Here is a 16,769-nt window from a genome sequence, read left to right as displayed (position 1 = left end):
ACAAATACAAATCGAGGACCTGCCGCATGCCAGCCCCTCTGGCCGCAAGGGACATAAGTCACAGAGCTCGCGTTGTTTTGGGGGCACAGGGACCGATCACAGACAAGCTGGCAAATTGGGTCACTCCCGAATGCCCCAAAGAGGATGAAAAGAAGCCACGGCCTGGAGGTGGCCCGCAGCGGGGCCACCGTCAGCCAGGGTTTGGTCACGGGAGGCCTAAAGAGGAGGGGACGCTGAGGCAAGCCTGAACGCGAAGGAGGTAGACACTCGGGTGCCTGGGAGTGGAGTGGGCCCGGCACAAAGGAAGGCCCTCAACAATAAACAAAAAAGAAAATGGGCGAGGGGTTTGAACAGGCATCTCTCCCAGGAGCCTGGCAATCCCACTCCTTAGTATCTACCCGAGAGAAACGCAGTCACGGGTCTACGCGAAAACTTGCGCGCGAATGTTCACAAGCATCGTTCACGAGAGCCGGGGAGCGGAGACCGCCCGGCTGACCGTCGTCGGATGCAGGATAGACAAAACGCGTCTCTCCACGTGGTGGGACGTTACCCAGCCGTAGCAAGGGAGGAAATCGCGATTTGTCGACGCCGTGACGCTGGCGAGCCTTGAGAACATGATGCCAAGCGAAAGAAGCCAGACGCGAAAGGCCACGCGTTGTGCGATCCCATGTATTTGAAGGTTCCAGAACGAGGCGCTAGAGAGCTGGGGAGTAGTTGCCAGGGTGGGGGGCAGGGGATGAAGGAAGATAGACCACCGGCGGGTAGGAGGTCTCCTTTTGGGGCTAACGGAATGTTTTGGAATTAGACCTAACGGCCAATGAATTGTGCGTTTAAAAGGGGTGAATTTTGGGGCGCCTGGGGGGCTCGGTCGTATGAGTGTCCGACTTGGGCTCAGGTCATGATCTCACGGTCCGTGAATTCAAGCCCCACGTCGGGCTCTGTGCTGACAGCTCAGAGCCTGGAGCCTGCTTCAGAATCTGTGTCTCCCTCTCTCTGACCCTCCCCCATTCATGCTCTTTCTCTATCTCAAAAATAAATAAAAGTTGAAAAAAAAAGGTGAATTTTATGATACGTGAATGATGTCTCAGTTTTTGCAATGTGTAGAGGCAAGGGGGTCCGGGGGGCCCCGTGGGCCGCGGCGACGACTCTGGGTTTTACTTGAGCGTTTTCTTCCTATGCCTTTGTTCTACAGCCTTCTGGAAGTTTGCCTCGGTCCTTCTCGTGGAGAATCCCCTGCTCAGCATGTTTCGCTCTTGTCACTGTTCCGTCTGTTGCAGACCTGCCCGTCCCCACGGCGACCCTCCACCCCCGTGGGCCCCTCGGATGCACTCAGCGCTGCCCTCCCCGCCCCCCCCCCCGCCCCGCCCCCCCTGCACGTGCCGTGTGCACTTGATGTCCTGGATTTCCATTCTCCTCGCCATTTCCATCGGCTCCGTGATAGTTGACCTCTTGTCATCACTGTCTAGCGTTTTTTCACCGCTGGCTCTGTGCCAAGGCTCGCTTCTGAGGCTTTCGCTCTCCGTTCTGGGGAGGATTGATATCCAGGGACATAGGTCCCGTGGCTGTGTTCTCGTCTTCCCGAGCCCACGCCCAGGACGGAGCCGGTGCCCAGGGCGTGTGTATCTCATTGCCGTCAGCCCTGGTATCAGAAATGAGCATTTAAAGAAAAGTAGGCGGTCCGTCTCGGGTGTTCATAGGGGTTAATAAATTAGTGAGTCGGTAAAAGTGAAATGAGTCAGCTGTGAACGTGTGGGCGAACTTGAGGGCTGGAAGGTTACCAGCCGTGGGGATCGGTGGGGGTGCAAACGTTTTGTGAGTTCTGTGCCCGGCACCCAGGGGCGCCGGAGTTGAAAGAGCCACACGCCGCAGCCCGGAGAGCTGGGGATCGGAGTGAGAAGCCACTGGGCCGCAGTCACCCCGTGGAAAGAGCCAGAGCTGGGACGCAAGCCTGGGGCTCCTGGCTCCCTCAGGCTGCTGGGGTCTAGGATTTGCTTGGCTCCCCGAGACCCAGTTGAAACGTCACTTCCTCTTGGAAGCTCGCCCTGATCGCCACTCCCCAGGCAGAATGAATCTCCTGCTTTCTTTGACGTTCCCATCCGCCCTGTGGAAACTTGTTGCTGTGGCATTAACTGCTCTGTGTCACACGCTCTGTTTTTGTTTGCCGGGCTAGAGTGTACGTCCTTTGAGGGCAGGGATGGTGTCTTCTTCTTTTTTCAAAAAAATTTTTTCTTTAATGTTTATTTCTTTTTGAGACAGAGCGTGAACAGGGGAGGGGCAGAGAGAGAGGGAGACACAGGATCCACAGCAGGCTCCGGGCTCCGAGCCGTCAGCGCAGAGCCCGACGCGGGGGTCGAACTCACGAACCATGAGATCATGAGCTGAGCCGAAGTCGGACGCTTAACCGACTGAGCCCCCCCCGCCAGGCGCCCGAGGGACTGTGTCTTCTTGAGCAAAGTCCCTCTTCACAGATTGTTAATACGTGTCCACGACGACCGACAGCAAAAACAGATGCAAGAATGCAGAGCGGGGCACGACAGGGGACTGTGGTGCTGGGACAGTCAGACACTTCAGCGTCCCCACGGTGTCTCGCTGCAGGTGCTGTAGGAGTGGGTTCTGCCTCCGGGACCTGGTTGTGGCCTCTGTTCTCAAAGTCAGAAGGTCCCGTCGGGTTTAGCATGCTGACTTCCATTTAAGGAAGTAAAACTAACCATCAGAAAAAAAAAAAAAAAGGCAGCAAGAAAGTTCCGGTGCCTTGTCATTTGGGGAGAACCTTCAGCTACCCTGACAATTTGGGTATCCAGATCAGCCCGCTCCCGGAGGGTTCTACCGAAGTAATCACCTTGCCTTCCCTCTGGCTGTCGTGTACTCCATTTTCTCCTGTTTTCTGCCAGAGTGGGAAAGCTGGGTCACTCGCATGTAATGGAACCGCAGTGAGTCAGGAATCCCTGGAGAAGTCTACCGCCTTGAGGGGCGCCTGGGGGGCTCCGTGGGTGGAGCGTCCGACTTCGGCTCAGGTCAGGATCTCGCGGTTCGTGGGTTCGAGCCCCGCATCAGGCCCTCGTGTTGACAGCTCAGAGCCTGGAGCTTGCTGCGGATCCTGTGTCCCCTTCGCTGTCTCTGCCCCTCCCCTGCTTATGCGCTGTCTCTCTCTCAAAAATACACATCAAAAAACAGTTTTTAAAAAGCCTCCCTTTGACGAATGGGGGAGCAGATCTCAGACGGCAGGTGTGGACCCTCTATATACGGACCCACAGCACAGAGCACGTAATCAAATCCAGTCTCCATGCCTGCTCTGTGACGAATGAACCAAGATGTGAACAGGGGCCTTATTCCTAGGGTAATGGGCTTTCTTTCTCTCTTTCTTTCTTTCTTTTTTTTTTTTTTTTTTTTGTGCTTAGTATTTCCCCCAAATTTTTTGAGTGGGACAGGAGGGTTTTTTGTTGTGTGTTTAACCAATCAGGGCAAACAGTTAAGAACCACCTTGAAAAAGAGAGTGTGAGTCACATGGGGCTTTTCAGTAATGACAGGTCTCTCCTGTCAAGGGAGGAACTCGTTCCTATCAGCCTCAGGCCTCAGTCCCCTCCCGGGGGCAGCCACCAAGCCCCCTGTCCTCTGACTCCTAGAGAGGACGTTCTCCACCTCCCAGGTCCTCGTCCGTTACTGCCTGGGCTCCCCTCCCCCCACTATGCCTGCCCCCCCCCCACCCCCCACCCCTGTGAGCAGCCCCGTGGAAGGGAGGGCTGCTGTCGTCCCTGTCCAGCTGTCCCCCGGCCCCAGGCAGCAGGATGTTCGAATTCTTTCCCATTTCCTCCCGCACCCACTCCAGGGAGCTCTCTTGGTGGAAGCTGACAGCTCAGCTTTTTGGTGTGTGGGTTGTTTTCTTCCTTACATGAACCTTGTTTGCATAACTTCTTAGGGAGTCTATATAAGGTAAGGTCAGCTTTAGAGCAAGCTGCAATCATGTCGCGCTCTGGGGCAATTTCCTCCCCGCTTCTCCTTCCCTTTTCTTTTGACTCGCTCTTGAGAGCGAGTTCACTGTTGGATGGAGGTTACGAAATGATGCGTGTGCTCTCTCTGTCCCTCTGCTGGCCAGCAGATGTGTATTAGTGCCCACGAAGTGCCTCGTGCCGTGGGAGATAACACCGAGTGGACAGATGTGAAAGTACCTAAATAGATAAACCGGGCACATGCCAGAGCGTCTACTTAGGGGGTTACGTAGGTGGTGAGACCCTTATCGTTGGCTTATTTGTACTTCTCATGATCGTCCGCTTTGTGTTTTGTGTGAAATGGAAAAGAATTGTTTAAAGCATTTGCAAACGATCCTCAGTCTCCTCTGGGTTCTGTCCCTTTCCAGCCAGGGCTGGCTTCAAGGAGAGGCAGAGAGGAAGACCAGGGTCCCTTCTGGGAGAAGGTGGGGGCCCTTGGTCAGTGTGGACCCCGTGTTGGGGTCCCCCTGCTGAGAATGCTGGGTGGGGTGGTCAGAATCTGCCTCTCAGGATTACCTGAGCTGAAGCAGGGGGCGGATTTCAAATCAGTGGGGAGAGGGCAGGAGAGTCCCTGAGAGCTTGGTGGACATTCTGTGCCATTCACAGTTTTTGGGAAAATACGGAATGGTTCATCCTGGTGGCCGTGGCGATGCCAGCGAAATCTGACTCCTCCTTCCTTCCTCCCTCTGTTCCTGTGCCCAGTGTGGTCATCTCCTCTCGTTGTGTTTCCTTCCACAGCCACCCTGTCCTGAGTGCTTAGCATCACGCCCCCTGTCCTCTTGCCATGTCTACTCTCGCTCCTGAATCCTTCCTGCCAGTCCAGCCCCAGACAGAGAGCGTGAGAGAAGGAAATACAGGGGCAGGTGGTGAGGGGTGAAGGTGGTCAATGGGAGAGAAAGGAGGGAAATGCAAGGCCCAGAAGGGGGTGAGAGGGGAGAGCCCAAGGCAACGAGGGGCATGGAGGAGAGAGCCCAAGGTGACGACAGCGGCATTTCTGGGCGCTTACTCTGCACCAGGCCGTGCCCACGAACTTGGCAATGGCAGCCTCACGTTGTGTATTAACTTGCTAAGTACATGAAAGCAAAGACCTTGAAGAGAGAACTGGAACATGGAACCGGGTGGACCCTGCCCGGTGTTGCTCTGCCCTGAGCTGGTGGGGCCTTAGGGCTGGTGGGATCTCTTTCACACTGTGAGGCTCTGTAGGCCACCCAGAAGGTTAAGTTCTTTTGAGTGTGGGGTTTATTCACACCATGGGAGGGCCGTCTTTTCATGGCCAAGGTTCTCGCTGGGTGAGAAGGAGTGGGTGTTCACAGCCCCAAATTGGGAATGATGCCTGATGCACAATCAGTCTGTAAATTATGATGATGCGAAGCCAGGCCATACAGGAAGCTCCTTTTCACGATCACTTCCTCAAAACCAGAGAAGTGTGGGTGGGAAGGGAGGGGGTGGGCTGGGCTCGGGGCACTGAAGCTTTTCTGCCCTTGAAACCTCCTGCCACGCCTTTCCCACCAGCGCTGGCACGAATGCTCCTCCCCTCCCCCACCCTCCCTAGGTCAGTGGTTCTCAAGCTTTGGAAGCACCCAGATCCCCCAGGGGCTCGGCTGCCACTCCCCATTCCCAGAGCTTGTGAGTCGGTAGGTCTGGGGTGGACCCGGGCAACCACGTGCTCATGGTTTCCTGGAGGGGCGGGGTGGGGGGCTGCTGACTGGACTGGTCCGGGGGCCCCCGCTCCGAGAACCGTCCTCCGCTTAACCAGTGCTCCCACGGGCAGGGCCAGCGTTGTCTGGCTTCTTACCACTTTAGCTCTCTGAGCCTCAGTGTCTTCGGCTATAAAATGGGCCCGGGAGCAGTGGAGACCTCACAGAGAGCTCGGCACGAAGCGATGTGCCAATACGCGTAAGCTTAGGACGGTACCCGGCCCGTCGTCGGTGCCCAGCAGACGGCTCCCGTTATCCCCAGGACCCTCGTTCGTCTTATCTGCGCCCCCCGTGCTTAGCACTGTGCCTGGCACATAGTAGGCCCTCCAGAAATGCCCGTCGGAACTGGAAAGGTAGGGATAGAAAAAGAGCGGTCGCCCCACGAGCCGCGCCTGTCACACGCCCTCTGTTTCCTGCAGCCCCCTCGGCCGCCTCATGACTGTGCGCGTGCGGAAACTGAGGCTTAGGGGCATTCGTGCGTCTGGTCCAGGTCACAGAGCTGGTACGAAGTCGGGGGAGCTTCTGTTGGATTCCAGAACTTGGACTCTTCGCCTGGGTGCCGGGCCGGGGAGCAGAAGGCTGAACGTGAGCGGCCGGTGTAGACGGCTGGGCTGAGGCCTCTGGGAGAGGGAGCGCGGGGGTCCGCGTGCTGTGGGAGTGTCTGGGCCCGGCTTCCCCCCCTGGGCTTGCCCACACCCTCGGCTCCCCAGTCTCAGGCCCCAGAGGTGTGCCCCTGGCCCCCTGGGGACCGGCTGGCACCATGAGAGGGACGGCAACGTCGAGTAGTAACGTTCTCCCGGCCAGTGTCCTTCTTGGTCCACACATGTGTGCCCCCCCACACACACCACACACATTTACGATGAGGCTTAGCGCTGCCTTTCTGTGGAGGCACCCACGTTTTCCTGTGTGTGAGCGGGTGCCAGCGGGACAGAAGTGAGGGGTGTGGCGTTTTCCACGCCCCTGCGGTGCTGTGGCCGCGTGTGTGTACGTGTGTGTGTGTGTGTGTGTGTGCGTGTGTCTCAGGTCGGCCCCGTGTGTCTGGAGGAGAGGAGGTGGCCTGGCCCAGACTACGAACGACCGCCTCCCCCTGCACAAACCAGTCTGCGGTCAAGATGGGCTTAGAGCAGGGGGAGAGAGGCTTCGCGTCTGCGTGGGCAGCTGCGAAAACATCGCCCCGACCAACCGCGTTTTCCCCGCGCAGGCTCAGCTGACTTCCCGGTGTCACGCCCGATCGGGAGCAGCAAACATTTGCAGGCGTAACGGGACTCTCGCATTTTCAAAGATGTCAGCAGTCTCGTTGGCCAGACCGGTGTCAGATAAGCCAGCGCCCAGCGGCCACCCGGGCAAACGGTCCCCCGCTGCCACGAGGATGTAAATGACATTGGCCTGCGCTTCTGGAAGGTCCGCAAAGGCCGGGCTCCCCACGCCCTTGGTGACTGACTGATTGTGGGCCTGTCTCACGCCAGGTCCCGGGCTGGCACTTGGGACAGGCAACTTTCCCACGTGGAGGCTCTGGCCGGCGACGGGGGGGTGGGGATCCAGCTGGAGCCACGGGAACCCAGACATCCCGCGTGGCTGCGTCCACTCGGGTCCTCAGACCCGCCGCCTCGTTCCCCGCAATCCGTCCTGTGGCCACAGCTTCAGGGAGAGGCTTCCGCTGTGGCGGGCCGGGCGGGCCCCCGTGGTATTTAATCCCCGTGGGCGACTAGTGATGTGGTCCCCTGTTTGGAAGGATCCCACACGTGGCTCAGCAGCTGGATGTGGGAGGAGCAGACCTTGGCCGTGGAAGGGACCCATCGGGCCACCGCGGGGGCTGAACTTGCTGAGGGAGAGGAGCCGGGCCCCAGAGGCCGCGGGCGGTGTGATTCCATCTACGTGAAATGCCCCGAACAAGCAGATCCGGAGACGGAAAGCGGCTTAGTGTTGCTTAGGGCCGGGCGGACGGGGGCCGGGGAGCGACTGTCGTGGGCGAAAGGGTTTCCTTTTGGGGAAGAGGCATGTGTTCTGGAACAAGGTAGGGGCTGTGATTGCACAACACTGTGAACGTACTAAATGCCACCGAACGTGTGCTTTAAAATAGTTGACGTGGTGACTTTTATCTTTCACTGCGGCTTTTTCTTTTCTTTCTTAAAAATAAAAAGGGGGGGCGGGGGCAGGCAGTACCCAAAAGAAAAAACTCACCGCGTTTTACGGAGGAGGGGGCGGAGGCTCAGTGTTTGGGGATTAAGTCAGGGTCCGTGAGGGTACGAGATAGAGGTCTCACCCCCACGTGGGAGCCCCTGGACTCCTTCCTTTCCTCCCGTGGCCAGTCTGTCACCAAGCCCTGTCGATCTGACCATGCGGTGTCCCTGAGACTGTCCTTCTCTGTCCCCCTGGACCCCCGTGGGTGGGTCCCCCAGTGGGTGTCCGCCAGACTCCCGTGGCCGGTGGGGGCAGTTCCCCAAAGGAAGGGGGCTGGGCAGGCACGCCCAAGCCACCCAGGCCTCGGCCTGCAGCCCCCTTGGCCAGGATGCGTTACCTTGGGCACATCGCATGACCTCTGAGCCTCATCTGTCACAGGGTGGAGTGCATGTTGATGAAGAAGACGCTGACGTCCCCTCCTCCCCCACTGCCCGCCTCACGGCCTCATTATAAAGACCAAATGAGGGGCGCCTGGGTGACTCCGTGGGTTGAGCGTCCGACTCTTGGTTTCGGCTCAGGTCACGATCCCAGGGCTGTGGGATCGAGCCCTCTATCGGGCTCGGTGCTGAGCGTGGAACCTGCTTGGGATTCTCTCTCTCTCTCTTTCCCCTTCCCCTGCTTGCACTCTCTCTCTCTCTCTCTCTCAAAAAGAAAAAAAAAAAACAACAACAAGAAATAAAACTTAACAAAGACCAAATGAGACGGTGAAGCATGAACGTGTTTCAGAACCGTGACTGGTGGTTCCGTGTCCTTTAAGAAATCGGTGCCGTGAAGCCTCCTGGCTTGGCCTCTAGTGTCTGGGTCAGGAGTCCGTGGCCTGCAAAGGACCGTGTTCCTTGGTTCCCTTGTGACAGGTGGTTGCCCCTCCAGACAGCTTCTTGGCCAACTTGTGCTCAGGCTCTGAGGTCCTAACGAGGCAGAGAACTTAATCAGCCCCAGACTGTCGCCTTTACACCCAGAGGGCGTGTGATCTTGGTGCCTAAACCTATATATGCTGTGTGGGATTCAGCACAGAAGCACCTGGAAAGTCTAGGAAGGAAGATGCCTTGGGTTTTCAGAAAAATACAGGAAAATAAAAAAAGGCCTCAAATGTGGTCCTTTGGCCAGCAGCGTTTGTGTCACCGGGGAGCCACTTAGAAACGCAGGCCCCGGGGCCCCATCCGAGACCCGAGGCCTCGGAATCTGCACATTAGCAGGATCCCCGAGCGATTCAGATACACACGGACATGTCAGAAGCACAGCTCCCCGCTGTCGTTGGGAACCTGAGGAATCCTACAGCCGGCAGCCAAAAGCCCTGCATGGATGGAAAAGCTGATCGAGCAGCTAGTAGGAGAGGAGCCCCCCGCCCAGAACAGTCCCATGCGGGCGTCTCCAGCCAGGGATTGAGATGAGCTCTCCGCCATCATCGCGATTAAAATATGAACCGTTTGGGAACCCAGCTGAGTAAGGGTCTATGATTTCCTCAGTGAAAAACACAGAATTTCGGTGGAAAACACAAAGAGGGGCTTCATCAAATGGGGACCCCGACTGTCTAGAAGGTCATCGTCAGCCAGGGGCGGTTCCGCCCCCCAGGGGACGGTTGTTGTCCCGGGGGCGGAGGGGTGATCCTGCATCTAGCGAGTGGAGGCCAGGGATTCTGCTCAGGACGGTCCCCACCGTAAAGAGCGAGTTCCAGCCGTGAGCTAGACGTGGCCCGCGGTCCTGGAGCCGTATCCCACAGCAAGATCGGGGCCACGCGATCCCCCCCAGCTCCCACCCCGCAGCTCAGTTCCTATTCCGAGCAGGGCCTCCGGGGCTCGGAAGACTTGAGGAAGGTCTCCCTACATAAGATCCAGAATTTGAGCCCTTCCCTGCGCGAGTGACGGATGGGCGGGGGGGTGGGGGGTGGAGGTTGCAGGGGTCGTGGCCACAGAGGCCTGGGTTCAGATCCCAGCATGGCCTCGAACTGCCCATGTGGCCGTGGGAGTGTCACGTGTTCCTTCTGAACCCCCGTTTCCCAGCTGTGAATTGGGCCTCGGAGGCTGTGGTGGCAATGCTGGATTAAACGAGGGAATGTCGGGGGCGCCCGGTGGCTCAGTCGGTTAAGCATCGGACCCTTGGTTTCAGTTCTGGTCATGATCTCCCGATTTGTGAGATCGAGCCCCGCATCGGGCTCCGTGCTGACAATGCTGAACCTGCTTGGGATTCTCTCCCTCTCTGCCCCTCCCCTGCTCGTGCCCTCTCCTCTCTCTCTCTCTCTCTCTCTCTCTCTCTCTCAAAATAAATAAACATTTTTTTTTAAATGAGGGAATGTTGGCCGAGGTCCGTGTTGAGCGCCTGCCACGTTGCCCTGGGTGCCTTCCGGCTCGTGGCTGCTCCCCGGGGACACCGTCTTGGGACGTTTTAACTGAGCCCCGTGCCCTCTCCTTGCTGTCCCGGCAGATGACGTCCGATTGTTCGCCTTTGTGCGTTTCACCACCGGGGATGCCATGAGCAAGAGGTCCAAGTTTGCCCTCATCACGTGGATTGGTGAGAACGTCAGCGGGCTGCAGCGAGCCAAAACGGGCACGGACAAGACCCTGGTGAAGGAGGTGGTGCAGGTAATTGGCTTTGTGCTCTTTCCGAGGCTGGGCGGGTCACGCCCCACTCAGGGTCGCCGTCCCCAGGGACAGAGCAGGCCGGGGTTGGCGCCTGTGACTGAAAGCAGGCTGGGCCACATCTCTGTGCCGCCAGAGCCACCGGCGAAATGTCACCGCAGTTGTATGCAGGGTGCAGGCTCAGGACTTGACCACCACGTCATGGAAACATGGCAGCTGGGGGCCCACCTTTGAGGTGGGGCAGGCGGTTCATGAGGAAGGGAGCTGGAAGGATGAAGAAGGGGGCTGGAAGGACGACCAAAATGGGGACCTCTACCTGCTTGGATCGCGGGTGATCATGGTTGGCTCCCAGTGGTGGCCTTGACGACCCAATGGGCACCTTCATGCATGGCCTCCCTGAACGGTGCCTGGCATACAGTAGGTACTCAATAACACTTATCCCCCAGTCCTTGCTAGATCAGCAGGAAGAGGGGGAGGTGGGAATACCCTTGGTTTTGTCTCTGAGCTCTTGACACTTCCCTTAGAGGGTTTCTGTTTCCAAGCGGACATATCACAGATCGGTACTGCCGGAAGCTTCCGAGGTGGTTTGTTTGGGGCTAAGGCTTGGGATCACACTGAGAAGAGAAAATCTGAATTCCAGAAAGAGAATCTAGGGGAAGGGAGGCGAAGGAGTGCTCTCTCCTTCCCGGAGTGTTCTCCGTCTCGCAAAAGGGTTTCTCAAAGCCCACGATCGGGACATGATGGCGGACGGACGGGTACGGGCTTTCCTTCGGAGGGGATGAAAATATCCTTGAACTGACTGGCGTGATGCTTGCACGTATCCACGAATGTGTGAAAAGCCACTGCGTTGTAAAAACCCAAACCAGCAACACGCACCAAAACAGGCCGCACGGAACGCGGTATCGTGGATCGGATCCTGGCACGGAAAAGCCAGTGGCATCAGAACGGGGTCAGGAGTTTCGTTAACGGTAACGCGTCAGTGTGGGCTTCTCAGTTGCGAGAAACGTACCGCAGCAACGGAAGACCGTAAGCCTCATGAAAACAGAGTGTGGGGTGTGTGGGAGCTCTCGTACTGTCTCCTGCAGCTTTTCTGTGAATCTAAAATCATCCCTCGCGGAAAACGTTGATTTAGCAAATTCTATTAGGAAAGAGAAAAAGAAGTCCTTCCGTTGCATGATCGTGGCCCATTTTTTCCCACCGACCTCTGCGCATCCCCGCGGTCACAGCCTGCAAATCGCACGCGAGGGGGCATCTCCTAAATGATGTGGCTGCCGGCTCCGGGATGCGCGTTTTTCTGCTGGCTGAGTGTTCCTTTGCCAAGTGCATCGTCATGGGCCAAATATTCCCCTGGTGTTGGCCCATCGAGTTGCTTCCAGTTTTTATTTTCACAGATAACGTTCCAACCACCCTTTTCATACACACGGCTCCTCTGCCTCCCCCGCTGACTTATGTCTTTAGGGTACATGTTCAGGAGGCGGGGTTCCAGACTTAATAGACACGAAAATCATTTTAAAAAGGTGCGAGGTGTCAGATTACCTTCTAGAAACGGGTTAGCACCGTGTCTGGGACATAGTATGTGCTTAATGCATGTCGTTGATTTCACATTCTGATCCGCGTTACTGGTTAACATCACTGGCTGCACCCTGTCCGGCATGGACCCTCGCTTTGGAAAGCCACCTGCTCAAACCAGGGCCGTTTTAATGGTCAACCGGCCATCAGGGGTCTCCTTTATGGCGGTAGCCTGTTCCGTGGCCAAAGGTCTCCCGCCGAATTCCTCCTTGCACGCTTATTCCTCTCCCCTCGGCGGCCCGGGAGAGAGCGCCTTGCCTGGGTGACGTCCAGTGGGGCAATCTTCTGAATCTCGCAGGGCTCTGTTTTCCTTTCCACTTAAAATAATTGGGGTAAAAATTCAATAACATCAAATTGCTCATTTTGCCCATTTTAGTTTATTTTTTTTTTAAAGAAATCTATTTATTTTTTAATGTGTATTCACTTTTGAGAGACAGAACATGAGTAGGGGAGAGGCAGAGAGAGAGGGGGACACAGAATCCGAAGCAGGCTCCGGGCTCCAAGCTGTCAGCACAGAGCCCGACGCGGGACTTGAACTCACGGGCTGTGAGACCATGACCTGAGCGGAAGTCAGACGCTCAACCGACTGAGCCACCCAGGCACCCCTCATTTTACCCATTTTATTTTATTAAGAAAAATTTTTTTTTAACGTTTATGTATTTTTGAGACAGAGAGAGACAGAGCATGAACGGGGGAGGGTCAGAGAGAGGGAGACACAGAGTCTGAAACAGGCTCCAGGCTCTCTGAGCTGTCAGCACAGAGCCCGACGCGGGGCTCGAACTCACGGACCACGAAATCATGACCTGAGCCGAAGTCGGCCGCTTAACCGACTGAGCCACCCAGGCGCCCCTCATTTTACCCGTTTTAAAGCCTATGACTCAGTGGCCTGGAAGCACATTTCCAGCGTTGAGCAGCCATCACCCCTGTCTAGTTCCAGAACTTTTCCATCACCTCCAAGGGAATCTCCGTCTCCGTGAGCAGAGCTCCGGGAGAGTACCTTTTGGGTCTAGTGCTCATCCCAGTTTGGCTCAGTGAGCCAGTGACCGAGGGTGATTTGGGGAAATAGAATTCTTTGGTGGGGAGTTTCACTTGGGACTCTTGGCCATCATCCATTGGTTGGCGAGCTCAAAGACGTGAAAGCGAAAAAGGGAATTGCCTGACTCTCTAAACTGGGAAGTGCAGGGTTACTGGGCTTTAGGTGTGGCTGGGTTCTGGGCTCAAGCAATAGCTTCCCCTCATCTGTCTTTTCTCTTGAGTTTAGCCTTCGGCGGCCTCTGTACAGCAGAAGTGGTCCAGGCTCTGGTGGTTCTTCTGGGTGTTGAGCCCAAGGGAAGATAGAGCCCTCGGTGTCAATCATTCCCTTATAAAGGACCCTGATTGGCTCAGCTCAGGTCACATGCACATCCTATGGGCAGGGAGGCGGGGCTTCGTGTTAAAGGGATGCCGATGAACGATGAACGTCACTTGGGTGGGGGAGCTGGGACGCTATCTTGGCCTGCAGGTGCCATGTTGCATCTTGACCGTTGCCCTTTGTGTGTTCCACTCTTGCATTTAAAAGGGTTTAGTATCTGAAGCTATCGCGATACCTCGCACTTATCCGACAGTTGCAAATACAGCCATGTAAGTCCCAAAGGGTCAGTCATGCGTGCCTAATGGTGTCTTTCGACAGCCGCTAAAATCGTGCCGATCCTGGTGCGGGTACCAGCGTCCCCTCTGTCTAATAGAGACTCAGACTGAGATGCTGAGGGGCCTTCCAGACGGGACACTCTGGATTCTGCGTCTTGTGGACGGTGTTACTTCCCCAACTGCCTCTTGCCATGATTTCCAGGGGAAGACTGAGCGTATTGACTCTAGGACTTAAGATTTTCGGTACACCCTTGGCTTTTATTGCAATGGAAGTAACATCCCCACGGCCTTGCACTTGGCGCGAAACGCAGGCCGTGTAAACTGACACCGAGGCACCAGAATCGAGAAAGGTGGGTCCTTATGCTGCCTGCCTGGCCACAGGCAAGCCTCTGTCCCTTCCCGGGCCACAACTTCCCCACTGATAAAACGAAGGGTTGAGTGGGTTATTTGCTGGGTCATATTCTGCTTGGACGTATCCCGAAGTGTTTTCATTTTATTTTATTTATTTTTATTTTTGTTTTTTTTAGTGTTTTCATTTTAAAAAAGTGCTACTTGGTCCATGGCATCATACCTTTACAGGAACCTCATTTCGCTTTGTCCGGCGAACGGGCGGAGCTTTTTGAGCGAGGCGCTGTGGGTTCAGATTTCAGCTCTGGGCGGCCTTGGGCACGTTGCTTGCTTTCTCTGGGCCTCCCGGTCCCCTGAAGTCCAAGAACGGGAGTAAAGTGGTATCTGCCTCTCGGACCACGGTCTCCGCCATCAACGACGCCGGAAGGTCCTGGCGCTGGGGCGCCTGCGTGGCTAAGACGAGCTTCCGGGCGGGTCGGGCCGGACAGTAGCGACGCCCGGGCTTGAGTCCGGGGGCTGCGCGGAGGGGACAGCACGCGTGGCTGCCTCGCCGCGGCTGTCGTCTGCCGCACAGGAGCGCCCGTTGTTCTGGCGCCTGTGGGGGATTACGGGGACAATGCAGCCACCATTGTCCGGGGCCCGCTGTCCGTGCTGGGCCAGGCTGTCTTGACTGGGATCAGACTCTGTCACTGATGTGTCGTGCTTGCCTTGCAGAATGTCTCTATTCACGTGATCCTTTTATTTATTTTTTGATGTCCTCTGAACGTTCCGGAGTGGGAACAGCCAGAGGGCGCGTCTCCGCTCTCAGCCTGGGCAGAGGAGAGTGGTGTTGTTTCCCCCAAGGGGCAGGGGAGGCAGGAAGGACCGACGTTTCAGGGACTCTGCAACCATCAGCTTAATGTGTACTCTGATGGCTCCTGAGCCCCGGGAGCGGGGTCGGCTTAAATTCTGGACCCCTTCCCACCCCCCAGATATACCTAACACTCAGACAGGAGGGAAAAGTCCCATATCGCAATCGTGTATTCTTTGCCGGACAGGCCACTTCTATCACTGTCCCCATTTTATAGACAATGGGCCCCTCCTGGGCCCAAGGAGGCTGAGTAATTTGCTCAGGCTCCCAGCGCCTGGACGCGGTGGCACTCCGTCCAGCGCCCAGACTGCCTGGCCCCAGAGCCCCGATGCTGGCACCTTGCCCTCCTGCACGTTTCCAAAGTCCTCAGCCCCAAGGAAATGTTCTGAGGCCACGTGCGGGTCGGAAGCCCTACCTTTGCAGGATCGCACGGCATATTAAACGCTCTGAGAAGTTGTGCAGGCAATAAACCTCTTAGATTTATTTTCAGACATACTTCATCTTCTTGATGGTAGAGCCTTAAAAAAAATTCTGGAAATGGAATATCATGACTCCGCAAATTGCACCTGGGTGGCTCGGTCGGTGGAGCGGCCGACTTCGGCGCAGGTCAGGAACTCACGGTTCGTGGGTTCGAGCCCCGCGTCGGGCTCTGTGCCGACGGCTCGGAGCCTGGAGCCTGCTTGGGATTCTGCGTCTCCCTCTCTCTGACCCTTTCCCACTCACGCTGTCTCTCTCTCTCAAGATAAACATGTTTAAAAAATAAATACATAAATAAAAATGTTGCTGTGTCCAACGGAAAAGGTCATGGGCTGAAGGGGGAGGGAGACCCAAGGTGATACTCTAGCTCCATAACTCTTTGCTTTAGGACCTCGGGCAAGTAACTTTATCTTTACAACCTGTGAAAAAGGTGTTATGAAAAAGAGAACGCAAATGCCCACAGAGCTGTTGCAAAGGATCCGGAAATGCAAAGGATGTAAAAAAAGTTTTCTGTTTTGGTGACTGGTGAACTTCTATTCGTCCTTCAAAACCCTCATTCTTTACTCCATTCTCCTACCAGCCTCAGGCAGAATTTCTCCTTCACGTGTTTCTGCTATGATCCCATGAATTTCACGGGTCCCATTTAAGTATAATTAAAGGACCCTCGAAAGGAATCTCGAGGGCAGGGACCAGGCCTGCTTTATTACAGAACAGTCCTCGTACCTGGAAACGCACCAAAACAGGTGTGAAAAAGTAAAGAGACACATCTGTTCACACGGGCTGGCTTTGGACTGTGTCTTACTCTGCGTATCCCTAGGACAGAAGAACATTCCTACACGTTCCATAACCGGTGTCCGGATCGGATTTAATTGTGGAAGCCAGTTACCCTCAGGGAGGGCTTTGGCGGCGGGGCTGGAGTTTCCAGAGGCTCTGCTTTCGTTGCAATAGCGAAGCTGGCTGGGTCGCCCGGGAGAAAGCCGCGCTCCTCCGTGGGACGAGATTCGTGGGGTCCCCGCTCTGCCTTCAGAGCCTCGATGCCGCCCAGCACTCGGGGGACGGGCTATGGCTGCTTCGTGGCCCTCCAGAGGATTTCGGCTGTTCGTTTTCACCGGGAAATGTGTACGCTTCTTCACGCTCGGGGTTTATGGAAAGGCCCTTTATTCTCGGAGCCGGAGAGGGCCTTCTGGGCCCCGTGCGTTTCACCTGGGCCTGGGCTTGGGCAAAGGGGCTTTCTGTGGCCTGTGGCCTATGTCTGAGACCCAAACGACCTGATCGGAAATCCAACGCCCCGGCAGCCCGTGAAGGGGGGTGGGTGGTATCGCGGAGGGCGCCCCGAAGCTGTCTCTGCTCCTGGCATCTTGTGTATGTCGTTTGGATCTTTCCTCCCTGTTTCTTGTCCCTTCCCTGTACCTCTCCTCACTTTTGTATTTATCTTGTCATTTTCTGTCCCTGGATATGC

The 16,769-nt window shown here is 56.2% G+C and overlaps 1 protein-coding gene across 1 annotated transcript in view; it reads left to right on the top strand.

Annotated features, from left to right (window-relative positions):
- The window catches only part of COTL1 (coactosin like F-actin binding protein 1), a 36,419-nt gene that overhangs the window by 11,171 nt on the left and 8,479 nt on the right, over positions 1-16,769 (top strand). Inside the window, exon 3 of the mRNA XM_078439113.2 lies at positions 10,286-10,443. Within this exon, the coding sequence (XP_078295239.1) occupies positions 10,286-10,443 (158 nt within the window). The remainder of the gene's footprint in view (positions 1-10,285; positions 10,444-16,769) is intronic.

Source organism: Panthera onca, chromosome E2, assembly GCF_046562875.1.
Source record: "Panthera onca isolate mPanOnc1 chromosome E2, mPanOnc1 haplotype 2, whole genome shotgun sequence".
NCBI lineage: Eukaryota > Metazoa > Chordata > Mammalia > Carnivora > Felidae > Panthera > Panthera onca.
The sequence above is the reverse complement of the archived record's forward strand: the minus strand, read 5'-3'. Positions and strand labels throughout refer to the sequence as shown.